This window comes from Carcharhinus amblyrhynchos, chromosome 5, assembly GCF_965287045.1.
Source record: "Carcharhinus amblyrhynchos chromosome 5, sCarAmb.v2.hapA, whole genome shotgun sequence".
NCBI lineage: Eukaryota > Metazoa > Chordata > Chondrichthyes > Carcharhiniformes > Carcharhinidae > Carcharhinus > Carcharhinus amblyrhynchos.
In genome coordinates, this window is record NC_137328.1 from 45,592,706 (window position 1) to 45,616,488 (window position 23,783).

General features: G+C 40.4%; 1 protein-coding gene across 4 annotated transcripts in view; it reads right to left on the reverse strand.

Moving 5' to 3' along the window:
- The window catches only part of dock8 (dedicator of cytokinesis 8), a 233,198-nt gene that overhangs the window by 73,619 nt on the left and 135,796 nt on the right, over nt 1-23,783 (reverse strand). For 2 of the 4 annotated variants that reach the window (XM_080188724.1, XM_080188722.1), the window contains exons 15-20: nt 16,183-16,300; nt 13,394-13,464; nt 10,772-10,916; nt 8,341-8,442; nt 4,410-4,505; nt 947-1,181 (exon numbers count right to left, since the gene is read on the reverse strand). In XM_080188724.1, coding sequence (XP_080044850.1) covers nt 947-1,181; nt 4,410-4,505; nt 8,341-8,442; nt 10,772-10,916; nt 13,394-13,464; nt 16,183-16,300 — 767 coding nt within the window. Of the gene's footprint in view, nt 1-946; nt 1,182-4,409; nt 4,509-8,340; nt 8,443-10,771; nt 10,917-13,393; nt 13,465-16,182; nt 16,301-23,783 lie in introns of all 4 variants that reach the window. The other 2 variants (XM_080188723.1, XM_080188721.1) reach the window with 1 other exon arrangement.

A 23,783-nucleotide genomic window follows, 5' to 3' on the forward strand; every position in this document is an offset into this window, starting at 1 on the left:
TCGTTAGCAAGGTTATTGAACAGCATAATATGCTGCTCACTCCATGATTGAATGATTTCATTTTCTCAGTGGAGTGAGGGCAACAGAACAGAAACGAGTGCTGCAGTCCCTCTCAATCTTACGTCCTTGCTTGCTTAATCAGGCCCTCTGCTTTCAAAATCTATCTTTAGTTTGTGCTGAAGGCTTAAAAAGGATTTTAAAAAAGTCATTAAAAAATACAGATGCTGCCACCTTCTTCAGCAGAACTTGCTGGTACATTAAATCATGGTCCCAGTGGCACACCTTTCCTATTGCCCTTATTATGCCTTGTTATAGCTGGCATAAAATACGTTCAAACATTTTCTTATCTGATGCCCAAAAACTGTAGCAGGCAAGTGGACTGCCCATTCCTGCGTCTGCTCGTCCTTCATTATTTGTTAGATTGGTGTGATGAAGTTGAACAATGCCATCATGCCAAATTTTTTGTCAGCATGAGGGAGCCAGCATGCTCAATTTCAGAATGGAAAATCCAGTCCATTATTAACAATGTCCAGAATTAGGAGTTAGAATAGGACCCTGGTTGAACCCTGATGACCTTGCTGGGTAATTCTGGGAGCAATTGAACTGCTTAGGCACAGAGATCAAGGAGGCCCAAAAAAGGGTATGTTGGCAGGCAGCTGAAAGCATTGGTGAAGCAAAGTAGGGGATATGCAAGAGGCTAGAACTGGAGGAATGCAGATAGTCTTAACAGAATTGATCGGCTGGAGGAGGTAGCAGAGATAGGGAAGAATTTGGAGGAATTAGAATTATGGTAGAATTCACAAGGGTGAAAATTCAGAAAACAATATGATTGTTTGCTCTCAGAATGTTCATTTTATGCCTCAGGGCTATTATAACCAAAGGCAAGTGTCAATCTCTTAGATTAGAAATAATGATAAAATCCGTGATGTTTCCCTTGTAAACTTACCTGTCTGGCCAGCGACAACAATAGGCTGTATCGTCAGTTGAAAAAGCTTATCCATGACCTGGTGCAGAAACAGTACCAATGGCTCAAGCCGAGCTGAAGGCAGTGAGATGATACTCAACTTCAGCTCATGCTCCAGATCATTTTCTGTTATCTTCTGGTCTAGAATCCAAAATGGAAATGTCACCTGACCTTCCAGAGAGTGGCACAAAGCGAAGAATTTATCCAGGTGATTGTCCTGTGTCAAAGAAATAGAACTTTTTTAAGTGCTATAATTAATCCTTTTAACTGGCTCGCATTGCTGTCCATCTTTGTGAAGTAGAATTGTTCAAAAACAGCTATTCAGATCTAAATTGTCCCATTTTGATTCTAATGTTCAATTCTATGGAAAATACATGACATAATGGCAGAATTAGCTGTATGGTTCCTGATTGGGCAATATGAGGCCATTTAGTTACCAGTTCTGGAAACTGGTCCATGAATTGATTGTCAAACAATCGTTGACAGTTCATATGCCTGGGCCTTTGTATTAATTCTCTGTCCTGCCCACTAATGATGGATGTGAAAGGGTCCTGGGAGAGGAGCAGGAAGGTGGTGGTTTGTCAGTCAAATGCACAAATCCTGCTGCTCAATTGTTGCAAATGCACCCATTTCTGTTGAGAGTTGAAACCTGTCACCAATATCTCTCCTAGGGCTCCCAGGGTATAATTAGGATTTAAACTTCACTGTGCTGTGCAGAGTTGTGGAACTTGGCTGTGAAAGGGAGGAGATAACTGCTGATTTCACAAGCCAAGTGTCCTTACCAACAATCCTTACGTGTTGCAAGAAGCTCTAATGGAAGCCTTCAGTCTCATTCATCCCGACTGTAACCTCAGTTTTTGCCTTCTAATCATCAAACTCTCTATCCCCAGCCCAATATCCTCTCACTCTCTCTCCTCTGATTGCTGCAAACTTTCCCCTTCCAATTGAGAGGGACCACCCCAAAGGGTCCTTAACTGCAGCCCCCTGCTTCTGGTTTCCTTCCTGGCCACAAGGCAACGTGGCAGTTTGGCTGAATGTCAGGTGTGAATCAACCTCAGAAAATGAAGTTGTTAAGTTCAGTCGGACATCTCTGTCAACACACTAGCACAGTTCTTCAGTAGCTTTCAGTCTCTCCTGCACACTCCCTGGCTTTAGTTTTAAGGCCGTGGTTGCTTAGCTTAACCATCAGCGCATGGATTTTCTATGGCATTCCCCCAGTGAGGAGCAGTAGAACCCCTGAATAAATTAAGTAGTTAGCTAAAAACAATCATTTTTACTATTTCTGCTGCTTTCTGCACATATTCTGTTGAAATTGTGTAAATGTTAATTTGTGACATAGGTCATCACAAGAAATCAAATTCTGCAGAGTATGACAATACTGTTGTGTTCATGTAATATTCCTCTGGCTTTTACCTTAACAAACCTGTTGATATGGCCAAATGGTTAATGATTTTGTTAAAATACCACAACAGAAAGTTCCATAAACCTGTTAACAAAGGCAGCATCAGACGTGCTCAGTGGAATTTCACACCTCCCAATGCATATTTTACAGACATAGAAATCCAAGATATCCCTATCGGTGTATATTTATTGTAGAATAACATATCACATTGATGTAAAATTTTCATTAACTCAGTATATTGGTGTGAAAAATACAAGCATATTAACCACTCACACAAATGATTCTACATTATCCTACATTCTTTTCAGACACTTCAATGTTACACCTCACCCAGTTAACAACAAATACTGGACAGAAAAAAAAAATCTGCACTAAAACAATTGTAATTCATAATTTAAAGTAACAGGCACATTGTAAGAAATAAGTCAACAAATATAAAACAAGTCAAATGTTGATGTTTAACTGGACTGCACAAACACACAAAATTAGAAGCATAGAATCTACAGTGCAGAAGGAGGCCATTCGGCCCATTGAGCCTGCACCAACAATAATCCCACCTAGGTCCTATCCCTTAACCCCATATATTTAATCTCCTAATTTCCCTGACACTATCGGGCAATTGAATGTGGCCAATCATCCTAACCTATACCTCTTTGGATTATTATTGAATGACAGTCAGGATAAGGATATTCGTCTTAAACAATCACAGACATGTTCTTCTCAATTTGGAATCTGTGCTCCATCTTGCTAATCTAATATCACTTCTATATAGTTGATGAAACATTATAAAAGCAAAAAGATATATTGGAGTATAAGTAGATCAATCGGTTTATCGAGCCTGCTCCATTATTTGATAAGATGATGGCAGATCTGATTGTGGGCTGAACTCCAAGTTCCTGTCCATTCCCCGTAATTCTTAACTCCCTTGTTGATCAAAACTGACTCTTGAATATAGTCAAATGACCCAGCCTCAGCTGCTCTGTTCAATAAAGAATTCCAACCATTAACCACTTTCTGAGAATAGAAATTCCTTCTCACCTCCATTTTAAATGGGAGACACTTTATTTCCAAACTGTGTCCCCTAGTTCTACATTCTCCTATAAGAGAAACTATCCACCTAACATCCACCTTGTCAAGCCACTCAGAATCTTGCATATTTTGATAAGGTTACCTTTCGTCTATGAATTCCAGTCAGTAGAGATTCAACATTCCCTCATAAGACAACCATTCAAACCAGGAAATCAGCCCAGTGGACCTTCTCTTGACTGCTTCCAATGCTTTACATTTACTGTTTCCCCTTTATCTACATGTTTGGTATAGCTACAAATAATTCTAATATTTGTATTGTGTCAAATATGATTTCCCCTTCACAAAACCATACTGACTTTGCCTGATAGAATAATGTTTTTCTAAATATCCTGCCGCTACCCCCTTAATAATGGATTCTAGCATCCTCCCAATGATAGACATTGGACTAAGTGGTGGTACTTTTGCAGACTTCAAATCTACTGGGACTTTTTCAGAATCTGGGGCAGTTACAATTAACCACTATGTCTGCAACTAGTCTTGTGTTGCCACTCCATACCTACTTACCTGTGCTAAATATCTTAAGTGCTTGTTTTGCCTGACCTTCCTGACTCAGGCTGGGTAACTTTCAGGCAGTGCAGCCAGTGCGTGCATCCAATTTTGGAGTCCAAAAGAAATAGAGCAAAAGAGGACACATCCCCTTTTAACAGCACTAGCAAAGATGTGCAGGTTAGGTGGATTGGCCATGCTAAATTGCCCCTTCATGTCCAAAGATGTGTGGGTTAGGTAGCTTAGGTGGATGGTAAATTCAAACTCTGTTAAAACCAATAAAGAAGTGGAACAAAGAGAGGAGTCACTTTGCCACTCCTAGAACATTAGAACATAAGAACCAGGAGCAGGAGTAGGCCATCTGGCCCTATGAGCCTGCTCCACTACTTACCCGATTGTAACAATAAATTCTGAACAAAATAGTGCTGTGCAGCACTGCAGAAGAATGAAATTAGTCACAAGGCTTACCTGAGTATGCACAGATGAAACTGCTTGAATCTCAACATTGAATACACCTTTGTGGCCATCTACCCATTTGACTGGTGGATTCTGGTTTGGAATCTTCTGCTTTGAACAAAAAAAAATATAAACTGGGAATTTGTTTAAAACAACAAGTCTGTAAATGTATTTGCCCTGCATTGTAGAGCATTTTAAATGTTGCATATGAGAGAAATTAACTTATGTGACAAGATTATCACAAAGAAGAATGTATCACTTTATTGGTCTGAATATCTTTGCCTCTTGCTGGGCTTCCTGTTTTCAGATAACTGAAAATAGCACTCTTTCCAGCTATTTTTCAGCTTGCAATCCCACATGGGTTTACTGCCTGTCAAATGTACAAGCTGGGAAAAGACAGCCTGGATATGCCCATCCCGGTGGTAAAGTAAGTTTTACATTTGTTCTGAAAACAAATTTTCTTTGCCCTTGAGAATGAGATTGCCTAGTTATTTTCAGTTTTATCAGTGGACTGGTGGTACAGGATTAAGGCAACATGACACAAGTGAAAGACCATAACAATGACGTAAATGTCAGAGCTGTAGGTACATGAAACCTCATGACTTTCATTATTGGAGCTGATACAAGGCAGTAATGTAACTAAATATTTGTTGTTGTAATTGAATCTTTGGTCAATTCAGTATCATCGTGGTTTCAGGTTACTGGTGGATTTTTGTGTCTACAAATGAAGTAATGAAAACTATTTAGTGAAGATTAAAACCAATCCTGAGTTGGAATATAATTAAGGAACTCATGCTACAAAAGAGGTGAATCTGCTTGGTTTTATGTATCTCATCATCATCTGCTTGCTGTAAAGATCCAGGCGATCAATAGTTTACAGGGATTCCAACATCTTCTGGCAAAACTCCAAACCAGTTATATATATTCATTAGAATGAATTTGATAATTGCCAATAATCTATAATACAGATCACCTGGCTATGGCATTTTGCTTTCTGCCCTCAACCTTTCTTTATAACCTTTTGAATCTTGCCTCCGATCCCAAACACCTCTACCTCTTTCCCAGAGCTGGCAATTGTGTTCCCCTTCTGTTCAATGTTTCTGTAGACTTAATGGCTCTGTAGACCTTTAGCAATAGCAGGTAGGACCCAGATGTAGACATCTTATTCCCATTTCCAACAGATCCAATTTTTGAAAGCCGGGGGAAGAGACAAGGGTATGATTCACACAGTCAGGAAATCCAAAAGCAGAAGGGCCATTTAAACTTATTGCTGAGTTTTAACAGGTTCCATTTTGGCTGATAAAAGGTCTTAATTTGCCTTCTTTACTGCCTGATGTGCTGAGTGCTTACTTTCAGTGACTGATGGACAAGGAATCCAAAGTCCCACCGAGCATCCACCTCTCTCAATTTACACCCATTCAAATCTACCTTCCTATTATTGTCACCAAAATAGATAACCTCACATTTATCCACATTATACTGCATGTGCCCTGCATATGCCCACTTGCTCAGCCTGTCCAAATCACACTTAAAACATCTTAACATGATCTGAAGTTTTTTAAACAACCCACTAGCTAAAAATCAAAAAGCATGCTTAAGTTGTCATGAGAATTAAAAAAAAACTTCTGTTGGATGGCTTTGATTAATAGGCCATTTGGTATAGGTTTGAAAAAATACCACCTGTTCATGCAGTTGCAATAGCATTTTTAGTTGATATTATCCAAGGGCTATTGTTATGCTATTATGAATGCTTGGATATGTTTCAAAAGCTACATCTTATACAGTTTGACAGTTTGAAAAGGCTAAAAAAGATTTCTTTGATGTGGAGTTTGAATAGAAATTTGTTTCTTTTTAATAAGAGATTAACTTGAGGAAATTAAAAAGATTTGAATAGGTTTTCTGAATGGGAGCATTTTTCACAATCAAGTGTGTAGGACTGGGTGCTGTATTAAATTGTTATAAATGTATTTTCCTTAATTTCCAACCAGCTCTTGAGTTCTGTCCATCGTGGATACTGGGTGATTGGCTATGGAAGAGGCTTGAAGAATATGAGGACATGGCGAGTGAGTGAGGGATTTGAGTTGGCATGGAAAGTTGTAAAGGGGTGGGGATAAGGGTACTTGAGGGAGGAGAGCTAAAAGGCCTAACAGCTTTGAACATAACTGGGTCAAAGTCTCAGGGAACCAAGTTAGACCTGCTAATTAGCCTACCTCAGCACTTGCTCACTCTTGCGGCCACCTTCATTCTGCTTCTGGGGTCAGCGGATCCAACTCAAGCCTGCCCCACCCATCCCCAGACCACCTTCTATGAGCAAAAATTGGGTCTAATGAGGTTCTTTAAACCGAGGTGGGTCTGAATTGAAAAGTTTTGGAGGGAAAATCCTAGCCTACTGTGTCTATCAGCTAATGATGGAAATATTGTCTGTCACTAGAGTGGGACAGGAGCCAGCAGAATGGATTAAAACATTGCTGCTCCCACCTTTGGGCTGCAATATTGTATCAGCTCAGGGCAGTTTTAAACAAGGTGGTTTAATGCTGGAGTGGGGGACGGAGGGACTGCCTTATGAGGACAGACTGAGGAAACTGCGCCTGTATTCTCTAGGGTTTTGAAGAATGAGAGGTAATCTTATTGTAGCTTACAAAATTCTTACAGGGCATGAAAGGGTAAATAGGATGCTTCCCCTAAGCTAGTCTAGCCAGTGGGCATAGCCTCAGAATAAGGGGCAGGCCATTTAGGACTGAGTTGGTGAGGAATTTCTTCAATCAGAGGGTGGTGAATCTTTAGAATCATCTCCCACCGAGGGCTTTGGTTGCTCAATCATCGAACATGTTTAAGATAGAAATCAATAGAGTTCTGGATACTAATGACATTAAACGATAGGGGGATAGTGGGAGAAAGTGACGTTGAGATAGATGATAAGCCATGATCTAACTGAATGGTGCAGTAGGCTTGATGGGCCAAATGTCCTACTCCTGTTTCTATGAAAGAAAGTTAACTTTCTCTGTTGATATATCTTCACTGCATTCTCACCTGCCAATTTAGAGCTTTTTGCAAGGAGCATTCAAACCATACATACTACAGTCTGTACCTAGTCAGTCAGTTATAGCCAGGACAATAGTTGCAGCTCTATTGCTGACTTCTGTGGCCCCACAGAACCATGGCCTACTACTCTCAATCATGATAAGTAACTCCTACTGCAAGCACATGTGAGTGGCTGAAATATAGGGATAGAATTAGCTTTCAAATGGCCATCAGAACTCACTGTCAAAGCTATGGAGCTGACATCCGTTAGCATGTCAATGCCTTTAGGAGGAGGAGAGTGGAGGGAAAAAGGAACTTACCAAGATAAAAACAAACAAACAAAAAATCTGCTTCTTAAATTTATGTATTTGATTGCTTCTTCTAAATAAATCACTAGTCAGAGTGGGGAGAGTGTGGAATGCACTGCCACATGGAGCAGTTGTGGTGAGTAGCATAGATGCATTTAAGGGCAAGATAAATAAGTACAAGAGGAAAAAAAAATGGTGTGTTCATCAGTTTTGATGAAGTAAGGTGGAGCAAAACTCTGAAATCACACACCAGCTGACTCAAGAACAGCTTCTTCCCTGCTGCTATCAGACTTTTGAATGGACTTGCCTTATATTATGTTGATCTTTCTACGACTATAACACTATACTGCACTCTCTCCTTTCCTTCTCCCTATGAACAGTGTGCTTTGTCTGTATAGTGCACAAAAAACAATCCTTTTACTGTATACCAATACATGTGACAATAATAAATCAAATCAAAAAACATTAGTGATTTCAAATGGTCACATGAACAGGAGGTTGGCCATGCAGTTATACCATCCAAATTGCATAACTGCCCATAATTTGATTCTGCTAAGTTCAGATGTATGATCATAAAATCAATGACAAGAATGGCGTTTGGAAGAAACACTTACCTCTGGAGAATGCATGGAGTATTTGTTGGGGAGTTTTTCCAAGGCCACAGGCAAACAGTGATGACCTGTTTGAAGACGCTCATTCATAAGAATTGGTAACCACTAGAAAATAAAGATGGCACAAATCCATCAATTTACTGAACACTGCTGGGCACACCGAAGTTATTTCCACAAAGCCAGGACCCATATATAAATGAGCATAACCAAATCTGGTGTAGCAATCACAATCTGACATATTATTACCATTACTATTATGAAAATTTGAATTACAGCTTGTTCTGTGTAAACAGACTGGAGATGGCAGAACTCCCCACTTGATTCCTCTTCACTGGCTACATCACAGTGATGCAAGAGACCAAGGCTGATATTTTACGACCTTGCTCAGGCAAGGCTTGTAAAATCTTGCCTAAGGCAAGCAGAAAATTCCATTCTGCGAGCCGCACCTACCCTGATTCAAGGGTGGGCATGGCGGTTAAAGTTCAGCCTAAGTTTGAAGTGGACAAGAATTCTATCCCAGACTAAGCCCTGTAGAAATTGCTGAGGAAGACTGATGTCTAGTGTATGCAAGTTCTGCCTTAACCAGCAGTCCTCTGCCACATTTGTGGTTGGAATTGGCTGGGAGGGTTGAGGTGGACAATTCCACATTAAACAGTAATAGCTTTGAGGTAGGCAAATGTAGTTATGAGCACTAACAGCTTTAAAGAATAGTTATTAATGTCCTTTCTCAGCAGGATGGTGTGGGAAAATAACAATCACAAACATAACGACCTTCAAGGATGGGTAAGCAAAAGTGTGATAAGAAGCACTGACTTCAGTTAGTTAAATTACATCTGTAGCCTACATAATGCTGCTTATTCAGATTTTATAATGCAAGTGTGGTACCAAAAATACATTACACAGCTTTTATATCAGGCGACACTCGGAAGGAGCAGGCTGTGTCTCCCAAGCATTTTGTGATCGCAAGTTTCTGTTACTACAGCGTACAGACTTGAGTGGTTTCAATCTTTTGCCACAAGGGCCATGGATTGTTCGCCCAGTTGTATTGTTTTAATTTTCTTGTAAACATTATAACTTTTATTATTGTCTTTATTACATGACAACCTTATTTTTATTTGTAAATGGAACAAAGAAAGCAAGGTGACACAGAAAAGATTTTCAAACATATTTCAAGTCATCAAATTCTTGTTTTCTTGCTGGCCTTTGCATATACCCACTTCTCATTTGCAGATGTTTGAACTTTTTGATGGATGGCATTTATTTCTGCTTGCTACTTGCTGTTTGGTATTTTCCCAACCTATTCAGTTATGTGATTTACTGTTTAAAATCACAAGACTTGATCAGATCTAAATGTTACATAGAAAGATGCACATTGACATGCATGAAGCTTGAAGTCTGACAGTCCAAAGCCAAATTGTTTTATATTAAATTCTAGCCATACTTCTGGAATGATTTCATTGCTTCCAGTTATTGCATATGATCAGGATCAAACGCGAGCGATTCAAATGGAGAGAGGTTGTGGAATTTTGGTGGTATAATGGGATCTGGGTGTTCTGGGACATGAAATACAAAAAAATGATGCAAGCGATTAGAAGGCAAATGGAATATTGGTGTTTATTGCAAGGGGAATGGAATATAAAAGTAGGGAAATTTTACTGCAGCAGTACTGCGCCTTGGTGAGGCCACATCTGGAGTATAATGTACAGTTTTGGTCTCCTTGTTTGCAAAAGGGTGTAAATGCAAAAGAAGCAGTTCAGAGAAGATTCACTCGACTCATTCCTGGAATGAAGGGCTTATCTTATGAAGAAAATTCAAACAGGTTGCCCGTTAGAGTTTAGAAGAATGAGAAATGTGGAGATCTTAAGGGGACTTGATAGGGTGGATGCCAGGAGGATGTTTCCTCTTGCTTGTGAGGCTAGACTTGGGAGCACAGTTTAAAAATTAGAGGTCTACCATTTAAGACAGAGAAGGGGAGAATTCATTTTCTCTCAATTCCACTTTTCTGCCTGCCCCCATGACCCTTGATTCCCTTGTCTATCAAAAATTTAACTCAGCATTGAATACATTCAATGAACCAGCCTCCAGTGCTTTCTGGGAAAGAGAATTCCTGCCAAGATTCTCTTTTTGATAGACAAGGTAATCAACGGTCATGGGGGCAGGCAGGAAAGTGGAATTGAGAACACAATGAGAAAGCAATGATCTTATTGAATGGTGGAGCAAGCTTGAAGGGCTCAATTTCCTAGTTGTGCTCATAGATCCTACATTCCTAGACCAGGAGCGCTGAGAACACGTTCCCTCAAAGGCTTAACTTGAGTGGGCCATCAGGTTACATAGAACGAACAAAAGATGAACAAGTACACCACTGCTGGGATCTCTGGGTCATGTTAGTTCGCTGATGTTAACAGCAAGTGCTCTGTGAACTGACATAACTTACCGAGTAGCCAATCAGAGTCTCTGGTGAGCCTGCTTGGTTCTGTTTCTGTTGGCAACTGATGTGATAGAAAGTAAACAACAAATGGTGTTTTCCTGTAATCTTGGCAGGAAGTTTAAGTTTTACTTCCTCATAAAAATCTGGTGACCTGCAGAACAAGAAAAGATCAACAATCAATTGCCATTGCATATTATTATTTAGATAGTTCCTTTATAGTCCAACTCAGTATGTTCACAATGCAAGACCTTAACATTCTGCTGACTGCAATAATATAGACATTGATTGACTTTTATTGAATTCTGTGGGCCATATTTTTCAGCAGATATGGCTTCACCCATATCTGTTGCACTAAGTGTGTGTCTATTAGTAAAGCTGATAATATGCAAAAATGGTAGAGCCACAGTAGATTGGAGTGGTAAAAGTGTTATAAAATGTGATAAAATCCATTATTTAATCATTCTAGAAAGGTTTGTTATATATTTCAGTGCAAGATGTAAGTAGTACCTGTTTGAATATAACAGCACTCTACATAAAAAGGTAGAATGAGGGTACGTGAGAAAGCTCAGCGTGTTCCTGCCTTTCTTAATATATTGTAGGAGTTGTATGAGAATTATATTCATCACATATAGTGGAGAATTATATTTATATTCAAGGGTCCAGTTAATTATTTCAAGCAATTTCCTCGGAGCTGCTTCCACTCTGTAACTTTGTTACGTATACAGTGGATACCTCGCTGACTTGAACAAACAAGAGTTTTTCTGTGCTTTCCAGCAAAGTTATGGTACTGGTACAAAGGCAATTCTTCGGAAATACCCAGGCTTTAATGGTTTTTTGCTGAAAGCTGTCCATGGCTTTTCTTTGTTATGAGTTTTGGTCGACTCACATTGGCTGTAAAATTTGCCAATAACTACCATTACTGTGTCGTGTCCTTTTCTTCACAGATTAGTTGGAGTTCCTGGTTTAGTGAGTTCTTGTCCTGTCTTTTTCTGATAACTCTGGCCCTTTGAGCATTCCTGATCTTAATTGCTCCACCATCGCTGACCATACCAACAATTCCAAAGACCCTAAACTCTGACATTCCTTCCCTAAACCCATCTACATTTCTTTCTTTCTTATTTTAAAGTGCTCCCAAAAACTCACCTCTTTGGTCAAGTTTTTGGCTCTCTGAGCTTACACTGCTCTATGTGGTTTGGTGTCTAATTTTGCTTTATAATCTTCCTGTGAACAGCCTTGGAATATTTCATTATGTTAAAGGTGCTATATAAATACAAGTGGTTTTATGTGCTTAGTGAGGATGAACAAGAGCGACAAGGAAACATTTGTCTCCTGGGGGTTCCGTTGGTTTGCAAACTTTAAAAAAATTCTAAAATATCATTTGATTGTGATAGTTCACGGCAGATTTTGCATTTGATGATATGCAAATGAACTAAGCAGAACGTTGGGGAAAAAAGTATACTTCAGACAACTAGTGTGATTTTGGGTGTTATTTGCACCCGAATAGAGATCTATGTTTATACACACCTCCAATGAGCCACGAAAACATCTCTAAACCAGAATCTAATCTTGCCTCTAAAACAGATCAAGAATATGAACATGTTGGATGGGATTCTTCAACCATTCACACCAGCAGGATTCTTCCATCCTGCTGCTGCAAACAGAGATTTGTCTGAACACCAGATTCTCTGTCCTCTCTGGCAGTGGCATTGAGATGTGAATGACCGATAAGTCACAAAGAAATCCTGCTGAAATATGGCAATAATGGCAGTTCAACATTGTTGAGTCAATGTTTCTGTGTAGAGAAGGTTTCTATTCCTTAGTTCATCAAGTCTATTTAGGAAATGTAAAAGCCAAGCTGTAAAATTAGATTAAAAAGTAAGGGCAGTTTGTCATATTTCCCTATATACTTATTATCAATGGCAGGTTTAGTTGGCTGGCAAAGTTACATTTAAATGATGCTACATATACATCCAGCTATTTCTGGCTAAAGCGATGGCATATAAACATGCAAGATTATAGTGCAAACTGATTCTGTCTGCAATTCCCTTTGGTAAGAAAATGCAGTTTACATTGGGGTCAAACCTGACACCTCACTGTCACCTAATAGCCGATAGTAACTGTGCTGTGGCCAGACTGATGTCAAATAGTCCCCTATTTGTTTGTTTCTGGTGGTTACTAACAACAGTGCAAGGTCAGTGGAAGTATGTCTGTTGCTTCTGCCCATAAGAAAATCCAGTCCACAGCATTTACCAAATGCGGTCCTTTTGCTTATTTCTGAGAATTTGATTTCAGCCACGTTCTTTTCAAATTGTTTATACAGTCATTTCTATGTGGTTGCCTTCTACCCCTACATGTCCACTTCCCGTTTGAGACATTGGGTTGGGCTGAGTGCATCACACCAGGCATCTTTTGTGCATGCTGTAATAAGGCTGAATTGAGTACTGACTTAGGAAAATAACACATTGCCATTATACGAACAGTGATCAGGAAAATACACAAGGAGGCATTGAGAAGAGGACAAAAAATACACTTCAGAAGTTATGCATACCTATGTTATGTGTTTGTTATTTGCAAAATATATTGCAGAATTTGTTGCACCATGACCCCAATTATATATATAATGCTTACTTGTTGTGGTAAGTAACCGCAGTATATGTTTCTGAAACAAACTCTGCATTGCTTGATTTTCCAAAGATAACCTGTAAATTAATACAAAACCATATTTAAAGTCAGAGCTATTGGCATTCTGATAGAAACACTTGAAAGCTTTTAGTTGTTTCTTTTATCAAAAATAGTAGAAACAATAGAATCTAAACTGGTTAAACTTATTTCACTAATTTCTGTTTGTAGTTAAAGGTCATCTCCTCATTGGGATGCAGGGAGCTCTTAAAAGCCCTGATGCTCTTTTCATGAATCATCTGCCTATTATTTCTTCTTCAAGTCAGACGTTGCCACAACCTTTGTTCATTATTATTGATATCATCATGGCTTTAAGCTGGGAAGTGAGTAAAAATGATGAAGCCTACTTTTATTTCTCTATATAAGAACATAAGAACATAAGAAATAGGAGCAGGAGTAGGCCATCCAGCCCTTCGAGCCTGCCCCGCCATTCAATAAGATCATGGCTGATCTGTTGTGGCTCAGTTCCACTTTCCCGCCCTCTCCCCATAACCCTTAATCCCCTCTCTTATCAAAAACCCATCAACCCGCTTCTTAAAAATATTTAGCGAGGCAGCCTCCACCACTTCAACGGGCAGAGAATTCCAGAGATTCACCACCCTTTGAGTGAAGAAGTTCCTCCTCAACTCCGTTCTAAACCGCCTCCCCTTTATCTTGAGGCTGTGCCCCCTAGTCCTACTGTCTTTTTTGAGCGGGAAGAGTCTCTCCACCTCTATCCTATCCATCCCATTCATCATCTTATACGTCTCAATGAGATCTCCCCTCATTCTTCTAAACTCTAGCGAGTACAAGCCTAGTTTATTCAGCCTCTCCTCATAGCTCAACCCCCTCAACTCCGGTATCAGCCTAGTAAACCTCCTCTGCACTCCCTCCAGGGCCAAAATATCCTTGCGCAGGTGCGGCGCCCAAAACTGCACACAGTACTGTTGAATCTCTCTGAACTACCAAAGCATTCTGGATGCAAGAACTTATTGCTTTACTTATTTCATGTTACTCAGAACATTTTTAGCCCTGTGTTACAAGAGGCAAAAAGATACAGAGCCCATTCTCCAGGTCCCTTCTGCCCAGATGCCACAGCCATTTGTGTCAATTCACTGGTGGGCTGGATTATTTTAATGGTCACATCCTGAGTGTGTGCCAGCTGCATAGACATGCAGTATAACACTCTTGGATTGGACACTTCTGTAAAGTGCACTTGCCTGAAGTGCTTGCCCTCCTCTTTTGCTTCTGTTGGAAGATGGGCAAATGTATGGTTTTAAAAGAAAACAAAATTACTACACATTTGTCCTGCAGTTGTTATACAAGCCAGTTTTCTGGTGTGCTTTCTCAGCAAGTGAGATTCAGCGCCAGGATCACACATTTTTAAGTGATAATATCCATACATAGGGAGTGCTCGTTACAGATTCTGCTTCTGTCAAAAATTTGCCGCTAATGTGAGAATACCCCATTGACATGCTCACTTTAATCTGATTTGGACTTAGTTTTATATTATCCCAATTAAAACATTTGAGGATGGGCAGAATTCTTTCTCTTTGCAGGAAAATCATAAAGGTCAGCATAAAATAAAACGTGTTTTTGATTTTTCAACTGACGGTCACTAGAGAAAGAAAACATCTCCCATGAGATTTTATCTAGTTGAACTTACAATTTCCAGTGGAAAATTAATTTCAACTTAGTTTGTCAATTATAAATGATGGCAAATATGCAAAACAAAACTCTTTGAATAAGCAAAAAGAACCATGATGGAGAAATTCGGCACACCATTTAAAAAAAATTCTCTGGAATAAAAAACACACACAAGGATGTTTTTATACTGGAATCAAGAGCGCTCTACACAGCCAGAAGATTCAAATTACACCACTCTTACTCTGTATCCATGACCCATTGTTCTGGATTCATACACAAGTGGAAACAATTTCTCCTCATGAACCATATTGACCCTATTTGTAATTTTGAAACTGTTATCAGGTTTCCTCTTAGTCTTTCTTTATCAGAGAAAAGAACCCCAACTTACATTGAGTATATAATTTAATCTTGATGTAAATTACATTGCTGGTATTACATAGGATTATACAGAAATTTCATTCAGCCTAAATGTCAATTCTATTCCACGCAAGCCTCTAAAAGTACCTCTTTCCATTCTGTTTCTTAGTCTCTCTATTCTCTCATGTACTTATCAGGTCTCCCTTAGTTGTTCCTTTACCACCTTGAAGGGTCCCTCAATTCTCATAATCTGCTTGTAAAACAGTTTCTCCATTGCTTCAAAACGATTTGTGTACATTCTAGCCAGTCAATTTTATTGTTAAATGAGAAGCGGTTAGAGTGTGCACTCCTTTCAAAGGCTAAAATAATACGAAATCACGTTTAAAAAAGTTCCAAACTAGTTCATTGAGCTACCTGGGACTTTTTAAATTTGAACTAAGATGAAGGTATGTAACCTTAGACACTACCTAATATGAGAAGGTTATACACTTTTTAGCTTTGGTGCCCAGCTTGAGAACCTGACCTCTAACTTCTCAGTTATTACATTGCTTTTCCATGAATGTGCATCCAATTCATTTTGCAGCAAGCTTCAGCATAATGGGACCATAGGTTTCCAGGACATGAAAGACCATCTGAAGGTTCAACCTTTTAGACTGGATCTTGTTTTATGTCAATAAAAGTAGATCCAAGGTTGCAACAGGCAGTACACTTCTACAACACTCACAAAATGAAAAGTGGTTATTTTGACAAATTACCTGCATGGCATTGCTCTGATCCTCATCTGCCAAGAACTGGATTTTAATTGTGATGTTTCTAGCAGAAGCCAGCCGGTTGGCAAAATTCAGTCTTTGTGGGTAGACATAAAGTAGGTTCCTGCAAATAAAGTCAAAAAAATCCCCCAAATCATTACCAGCAAAACAAGATCAGCCAAAATGAAAATAAAATCTATTAAGCAGCATATCAAAGTTTAGGACCATGTTGGATAAACTACTGGACAGTGCCAGGGTGCCAAGCTGGCACTGCACAAGGGGCACTCCCCTGCCCCCAACCTCCTAGCAGGGTCTCAATGGCCTCCAGTCTTACCATCGAGGCCATCATATCTGGTCCCCATTGATGGGACCATACTTGATCTTCACTAGAGGGAACATTGACTGGCGAGGCCGCGGAGACAGGTGAGCCTGGATGATTGTGTCCTGGGCTCACTTGTAATATTTAAATTTTAATCTAAACAGAATTTGAGTATTACAATCAGACTTGCGCACCCTTTTCAATCTCGCTGGATATTAGGTGCCGGCCAAATCACGAGAGGCGAGAAGTCGGGCGCGAGCCTGATTTCTCGGCTCTCTCACAATCTTATTGGCTCGATCGTGGTCAATGTGTTGATAGTGCCATAGAACGGTACTGAGGAACCAATTACAAAGTTAATCCCTGCCTTCAGGAACCATGCTGGGGAAATGAGGAACACCATTTTAAAAAAATGAATATTCATGATGTTCAGAGGATCCCTAAATTGATGCTGCAGTGTAACATTGTATTGAAGGTCAAGTTTTTGGATATTATCAGATTTATCACTACCTGGAACCTAATTATGCCAATCTGAATCAAGTATTATTTCTTTCAACCAAGATAGTCACAGCTCAATTTGCTTCAAAATGTTTATGGTTTGTGCAAGAGGTGCCAGTCACCAGTGGCAGTTAATACAATTTTCCTTATGTACATATCTAGAACCTTTCATGACCTCAGGCTGTCCAGGCCAATTAATAGGTGATGAAATACTTTTGAAATATAATCACTGCAATATAAGAAATAAAACATAAATGTATGAATCAACATCTTTTACCTTTATTTCAATTGTAATAATTTTTGTCGAATGTTGTTTATGCTCAGGTATCTGATCTGGATTGAAAATGGTCACTGGGCTCAGGAATCAGATATACAGGCTTTGGTTCAGTTGTAACTTAAAACCTATTCAATAATAAAGTCGCCATAGCTCCTGATGACTAGAGGTTGGTGGTGATTTAGTTTAAGGATCACCACACTTCAAGCCAGGGGCAAGAATGAGAAAAACGAGAAAAAAAAATCTACCTCAGCAAAGGACTTATAGATCGGCAAGATTCTACTTTTTTGCCGTTCTTTGTTGAATTTTAATTTAGCCAAAAGGTAACCTACTCTACTGGATAACTTGTATGTTTTCATACGTGTGTGTGTTGTGAAGGTTAGAACTTGCCGCTCCCCTAGCCAAGCTCTCCCAGGATAGTTACAACACTGGCATCTACTCAACAATGTGGAAAATTGCCCAAGTATGTCTAGTACACAAAAAGGAGGACAAATTCAACCCAGCCAATTCCACCCAATCAATCTATTCTTGATCATCAGTAAAAGTGATGGAAAGGGTCATCGACAGTGCTATCAAGCAGCAGCTGCTCAAAGACACCCTGTTTGGGTTTTACTAAGGTCACTCAGCTCCTGACCTCGTTACAGCCTTAGTTCAAACATGGACAGAAGAGCTGAGTTCCAGAGATGAGGTGAGGGTGACAACCCTTGACATCAAGGCCGTACCTGACCAAGTGTGGCATCACAGGCCCTAGCAAAACTGGAATCAATGCGTGTCGGGGGCAAACATCCCGTAGTTGGAGTCATACCTGGTACATAGGAAGATGGTTATGGTTGTGAGGGTCAGACATCTCAGCTCCAGGACATCTCTGCAGGATGTTTACTGACGATTGCACAATGTTCAACACCATTCATGACTCCTGAGCAGTCCATTTTCAAATGCAACAACATCTGGCAATATCCAGGCTTGGGCTGACGAGTCGCAAGTAACATTCATGCCACACAAATGCCAGGCAATGACCATCACCAATGAGAGACACGCTAATCAGCGCCCCTTGACATTCAATGATGTTACCATCACTGAATCCCCCACTATCAATGTCCTTGAGGTTACCATTGCCCAGAAACTCAACTGCATTCACGACATAAACACAGTGGCTACAAGGGCAGGTCAGAGGCTAGGAATACTGCAGCGAGTAACTCACCTGACTCTCCAAAGCCTATCCACTATCTACAAGATGCAGATCAGGAGTGTGATGGAATACTCCTCTCCACTTGCCTGGATGGGTGCAAAAACACTCAAGAAACTTGACACCATCCAGGACAAAGCAGCCTGCTTGATTGGCACCATATTTACAAATATTCAATCCCTCCAGTACTGATGGTCAGTAGCATCAGTGTGTACTATCTACAAGATGTACTGCAGCAATTCACCAAAGATTCTTAGATAGCACTTTCCAAAGCCATAACCACTTCCACCTAGAATGACAAGGCAGTAGATAAATGGGAACACCACTATTTGCAAGTTCCCCTCCAAGCCATTCACCATTCTGACTTGTAACTATATCACCATTCCTTCACAGTCAGTCGATCAAAATCCTGGAATTCCCAAATGGCATTGTGGATCAACCCACAGAACATCGTGATTCAAGTAAGCAACTCACCACCACCTTCTCGAGGGCAACCAGGGATGGGCAATAAATGCTGGCCAGCCAGCAATGCCCATGTCCCACAAATGAATAAAAAAAAGTTTACCTTTTAAAATATCTTTATATTTTTATCTGGGTGGATTTTTAGCATAATAACGCCTTTGTCGTTACACCATTTGCATGCTGAATGTGAACTTAGCTCAGACATTAAATCAATACCATAATCCTTATAAATTAAAACAACTCTGATCAACTGATGTGGAGATGCCGGCGTTGGACTGCGGTAAACACAGCAAGAAGTCTCACAACACCAGGTTAAAGTCCAACAGGTTTATTTGATAGTAAATGCCACAAGCTTTCGGAATGCTGTTCCTTTGTCAGGTGAGTAGAAAGTTCCACTCACCTTACGAAGGAACAGCGTTCTAAAAGCTAGTGGCATTTACTTTCAAATAAACCTGTTGGACTTTAACCTGATGTTGTGAGACTTCTGACTCTGATCAATTGAGGCATGGAAAAAGAAGGCCGAGTCCAGACATGTATCCTCATTAGTTGTAATACAGACCCAATACACACAAATGGCAGCCAGTGCTCCCCTGGAATATACAGACACGTGAATTTCCCGGCAAGGAAAGCCTGCTCATAAATTCAGGAAGCCTAGTTAATTTATCTTCTACTTGACCCAGGGAAACGGAGGTTTGATAATATCGATAGAGTCATAGTCATAGAGGTTTAGAGCATGGAAACAGGCCCTTTGGTCCAACTTGTCCATTCCACCCCTTTTTTAAAAATCCCTAAACTAGTTCCAATTGCCCATGTTTGGCCCATATCCTTCTATATCCATCTTACCCAAGTAACTCCATAAATGCTTTGTAAAAGACAAAATTGAGCCTGCCTCTACTACTACCTCTGGCAGCTTGTTCCAGATACTCACCACCCTCTGTGTGAAAAAATTGCCCCTCTGGACCCTTTTGTATCTCTCCCCTCTTACCTTAAACCTATGCCCTCTAGTTTTAGACTCCCCGACCTTCAGGAAAAGATGTTGACTATCTAGCTGATCTCTGCCCCTCATTATTTTATAGACCTCTATAAGATCACTCCTCAGCCTCCCATGCTCCAGGGAAAAAAGTCCAGATCTATCCAGCCTCTCCTCATAACTCAAACCATCAGTCCTGGTAGCATCTTAGTAAATCTTTTCTGCACTCTTTCTAGTTTAACAATATCCTTTCTATAATAGTGTGACCAGAACTGTACACAGTATTCTAAGTGTGGCCTCACCAATGTCTTGTACAACTTCAACAAGACAGCCCGACTCCTGTATTCTATGTTCTGACCAATGAAACCAAACATATTGAATGCTTTCTTCACACTCTGAACACCAATAACGAAATACTTAATACAAAATGGATCCTAACATCATTTGAAGTACAGACATCAGCTATTAGAATTTGTGACAGACTCATATTTATGAACACTAAAGATTATTTCTCAAGCAGAGAAATTGGGCCTGATTCTTTCATTGCGACGTGCTCATTTTTTGCCACATGGAATTGAGATGTATTGGCAATTTCGTGGGATTTGCTCACGTGCTCCCAAAGCATGTGTGTCTTCCACGGCTGGAGAGCAGACGCAGTCAAGACCATGCTGGAAACTGGCGGAAAGAACAGGTAAGTGATTTAAACTGTTTTTCATGTAATTTAAATATCATTATCGGGCATGGGACTGAATGCTCCGGTTCTGGTAGCATCTCCCACCCCGCCAGGAGTACTTCATTCTGGCAAGGTTTAGAGTAGTTCCCCACATTCAGAGAACTAGTGGGACACTCCGTTGGAATGAAGAGGGGCAATCAGGGCCCTCCAGGGGGTTGGGTGATGCCACCTGAGTGTGGGCACCCTGGCAGTGCCAGCCTGTACACCCTTGCACTGCCCAAAGGGCAAAGTGCCCATGCCCAAGGGGACAACTTGGCATTGCCCAATAGGCATCAGTAAATGCCAAGGGGGTGGGGCCTAAGGGTGATCAGTCGGGGTGAGGGGGGGGGTCCCATTGCCACTCTGCGCGGAGATTAGTCGGGGCTGGAGGGAGGCCAGCGATCAGGGCAGGCTGGGGGATCTGCCTCCAAGGGTGGGGAGGGAGGTGATCTGTCTGCTGGGGGGGGGGGGGGGGGGGGGGCGGTGCCTGCTGCCAGGTTTGGGGGGAGGAAATCGCCACTGTGGGTGGGGGGTGGGGGAGCTGGAGATCGCAGTGCTCCAGGATGGGAAGTTGGAGGTCAGGATCAGCAGTGTGGGGGTCCCAGGCTCGCCAGCGCTTGAGTTGCCCAGCAAACGGAAGGCTGACAAATTGGGGAGACTGCGCATGCACAGAGTTATGGAGCTCTCAGGCTCTGGCATGAATAGACCCTGGCCTCCTGAGCTTTTAATGATATTCATGATTGTGACCTCTGCTGTGCACAGAGTGTGGGTGGTTCGGTCTGAACTCCCACTGAAAAAACAATCATGATTTACTCCAGCTTTCCCGCCAATTCAGCACTTTGAATTTATTGGGAGAATAAGGTCCATTGTGTATTGTTGCGAAGTTGAGTTTGTGAAGTTGGAATTTGATATTAGTAAAGAATTTTAAAAAATTATAAAAATGCTCGAGTGAAAAAAACATTGTGGAGGTTTAAAATGCAAAGTACATACTGTGTCCAAGTTAAAATATTTGTATCATAAAGTCAAGCAGTAGTCTTGACAAGACAATCTGTATTTTTAAAATAATCAATTTAAAGCAGGCTGTCAGCTAACAAGAACCTATAAGATTTGAATTTGATGGTGTTGGCAATATCAGGTCAATCCTGAAGTAAGAAAATTGATAGGTCATCACAGGAAGAAAAGAGAGTGCAGGAGGAGAGCAACTGAAGAACTGCCACTTCTCAAGCCTCGAGAGGGAGAGAGCAGCTCTCAACTCTGCCAGCTTCAGCTATGTCTTAAGAGAATGCACCATCTAACTAGTGAAAAGTACTAAATCAGAAAGAACTTGTAGAGGAATCAAAGAGGAACTCAAAAAGGCTCTGAAAGGCACTAACCTGGTTGTATTTTTGAGACCGACTGAATTCTATTATTATAGTATTTTTTGGTTAATGAATGAGTATTGTATTTATTTGAACAACATTCCATGAGAATGTTATTTTATTCAGTATGTTACTTGTTTAGTAAAGTTCCCGGTTAGTTAAATAAATAAACTGTTAAGTGTTCATTTTAAAGTGAGTGTCAGGTATTTCTGTTAGATCACCACTAAATGTTACTGAAGAACAGTTCCCACCTTCCCACACACTTTTAAACAGATTATGAGATGAGGTATTTCTCTTTGGGGGATTCAGCGTTACTTCCCAAAAGGGGGTCAATCTCTGCATTGTAACAGTGTTAATGAAAGGCAACTAATACATGAGATCATTAAACTTTTCACTAAGTACTTCTTCCTTAACTTGGGTAAATGCACTTCAGCACTGCTTGGTATGTGTGGAAATTCCCAAGGATCTTCTTCGGGTGTTCTATGTAATTCTAGTTTCAAACAATGGTCAGTTTTGAGTTAAGAGTTTAATGGGGGCAGTAATTAGGGTACTACACAGTTAGTTTTAGTGTCCCTGGATTGAAAAGGACAAAATCAGATATCTTGCCCGCTCCTAACAGCTGATCAGTCTGGATATCCTGTATGGCTGGATGATGGGCGAGGCCAAAATCAGATTTGATAGTGATACCCCATGCAGTTGAATAGCATGCAGATACATTACCAAGACTCATCTACCAATAATGATCACCTGGCCAGCAGTCACTTTTAGTAGGGAATTAAATCCTACTAAAAAAAAAGAATGGGAGGAATAAATGCTAGTCCTGCAGTATAAAGCAAGTGGATGATGTGGCCTCATCTTGATGTCAGTTACTTAGCATTCCCTAGACTTACCCATGTACTATGGTACACTTTTGAAGCTGGACCATTGGAGCACAGTGAAGGCAGAGAATGATTAACACTTATCCTAAAGTCAGTGCTCTACTATTTTATTTCAAGACTTAACCAGTGTAAATCATTCTTCCAACCCCATTTCTCAAAGAAAATATAGACTGGAGCTTCACTGAAGTGTTGAAAGGTTTCACTATATTGGTAGAAGTCACCCTTTAGACAGATCCACGAGAACCTGTTTGCTATGTTCCCTGAAACACGGTCTGGTGGGAGTTGATTTTTTTTAAATGACAAAGAACAAATTGCAGCAACTATTTTGAGAGCAATAATTTTGATCACTGCACATACACTTTCCTGTCTGGAACTCATACACCCACAGATTTCATGGCTATAATGCACTTACTATGTTATTAAAAGCATATTACTTATAATTTTCTATGCCAGGATAGTTCAAGAATCCCGAGTTTGTAAAGGAAGCAAACATTCACCAGAAGTAAATAATTTGCCACCTGGTATCACGGTCGGAATGTTACTGAGTAACTGTAGAAATAAGCAAAATGATTGGAGAACACATTTAACATTTAAACTATCAGGGCATCTGTGCTGGTGTGTTCACTGCCACTGCATAGCTCTATTGTTTTACAGGGAATACTGGTGTAGGATAAGTAATGGATTGCTCCATATGCACCATTACTCTAGTCCTCCAAGATAGGGTAAATGGGATTGACGGCATGCACTCACCTTGATGCGAGAGACAAGTGCAGGGAATGCCTAAAACATTGGTGAAGGCAGGGAACTTATGATAATGTCTGTTCTTTGCTTTCTTACTTCAGAAAAGGGAAAGAATGATCTGAATAACTGAGCCTTATTCCTTACAGTGAATTGCTGAGATGCTGTGTTTCCTCCGCAACACCTTAACGTCTATAATGTAAAATCATGTGAAT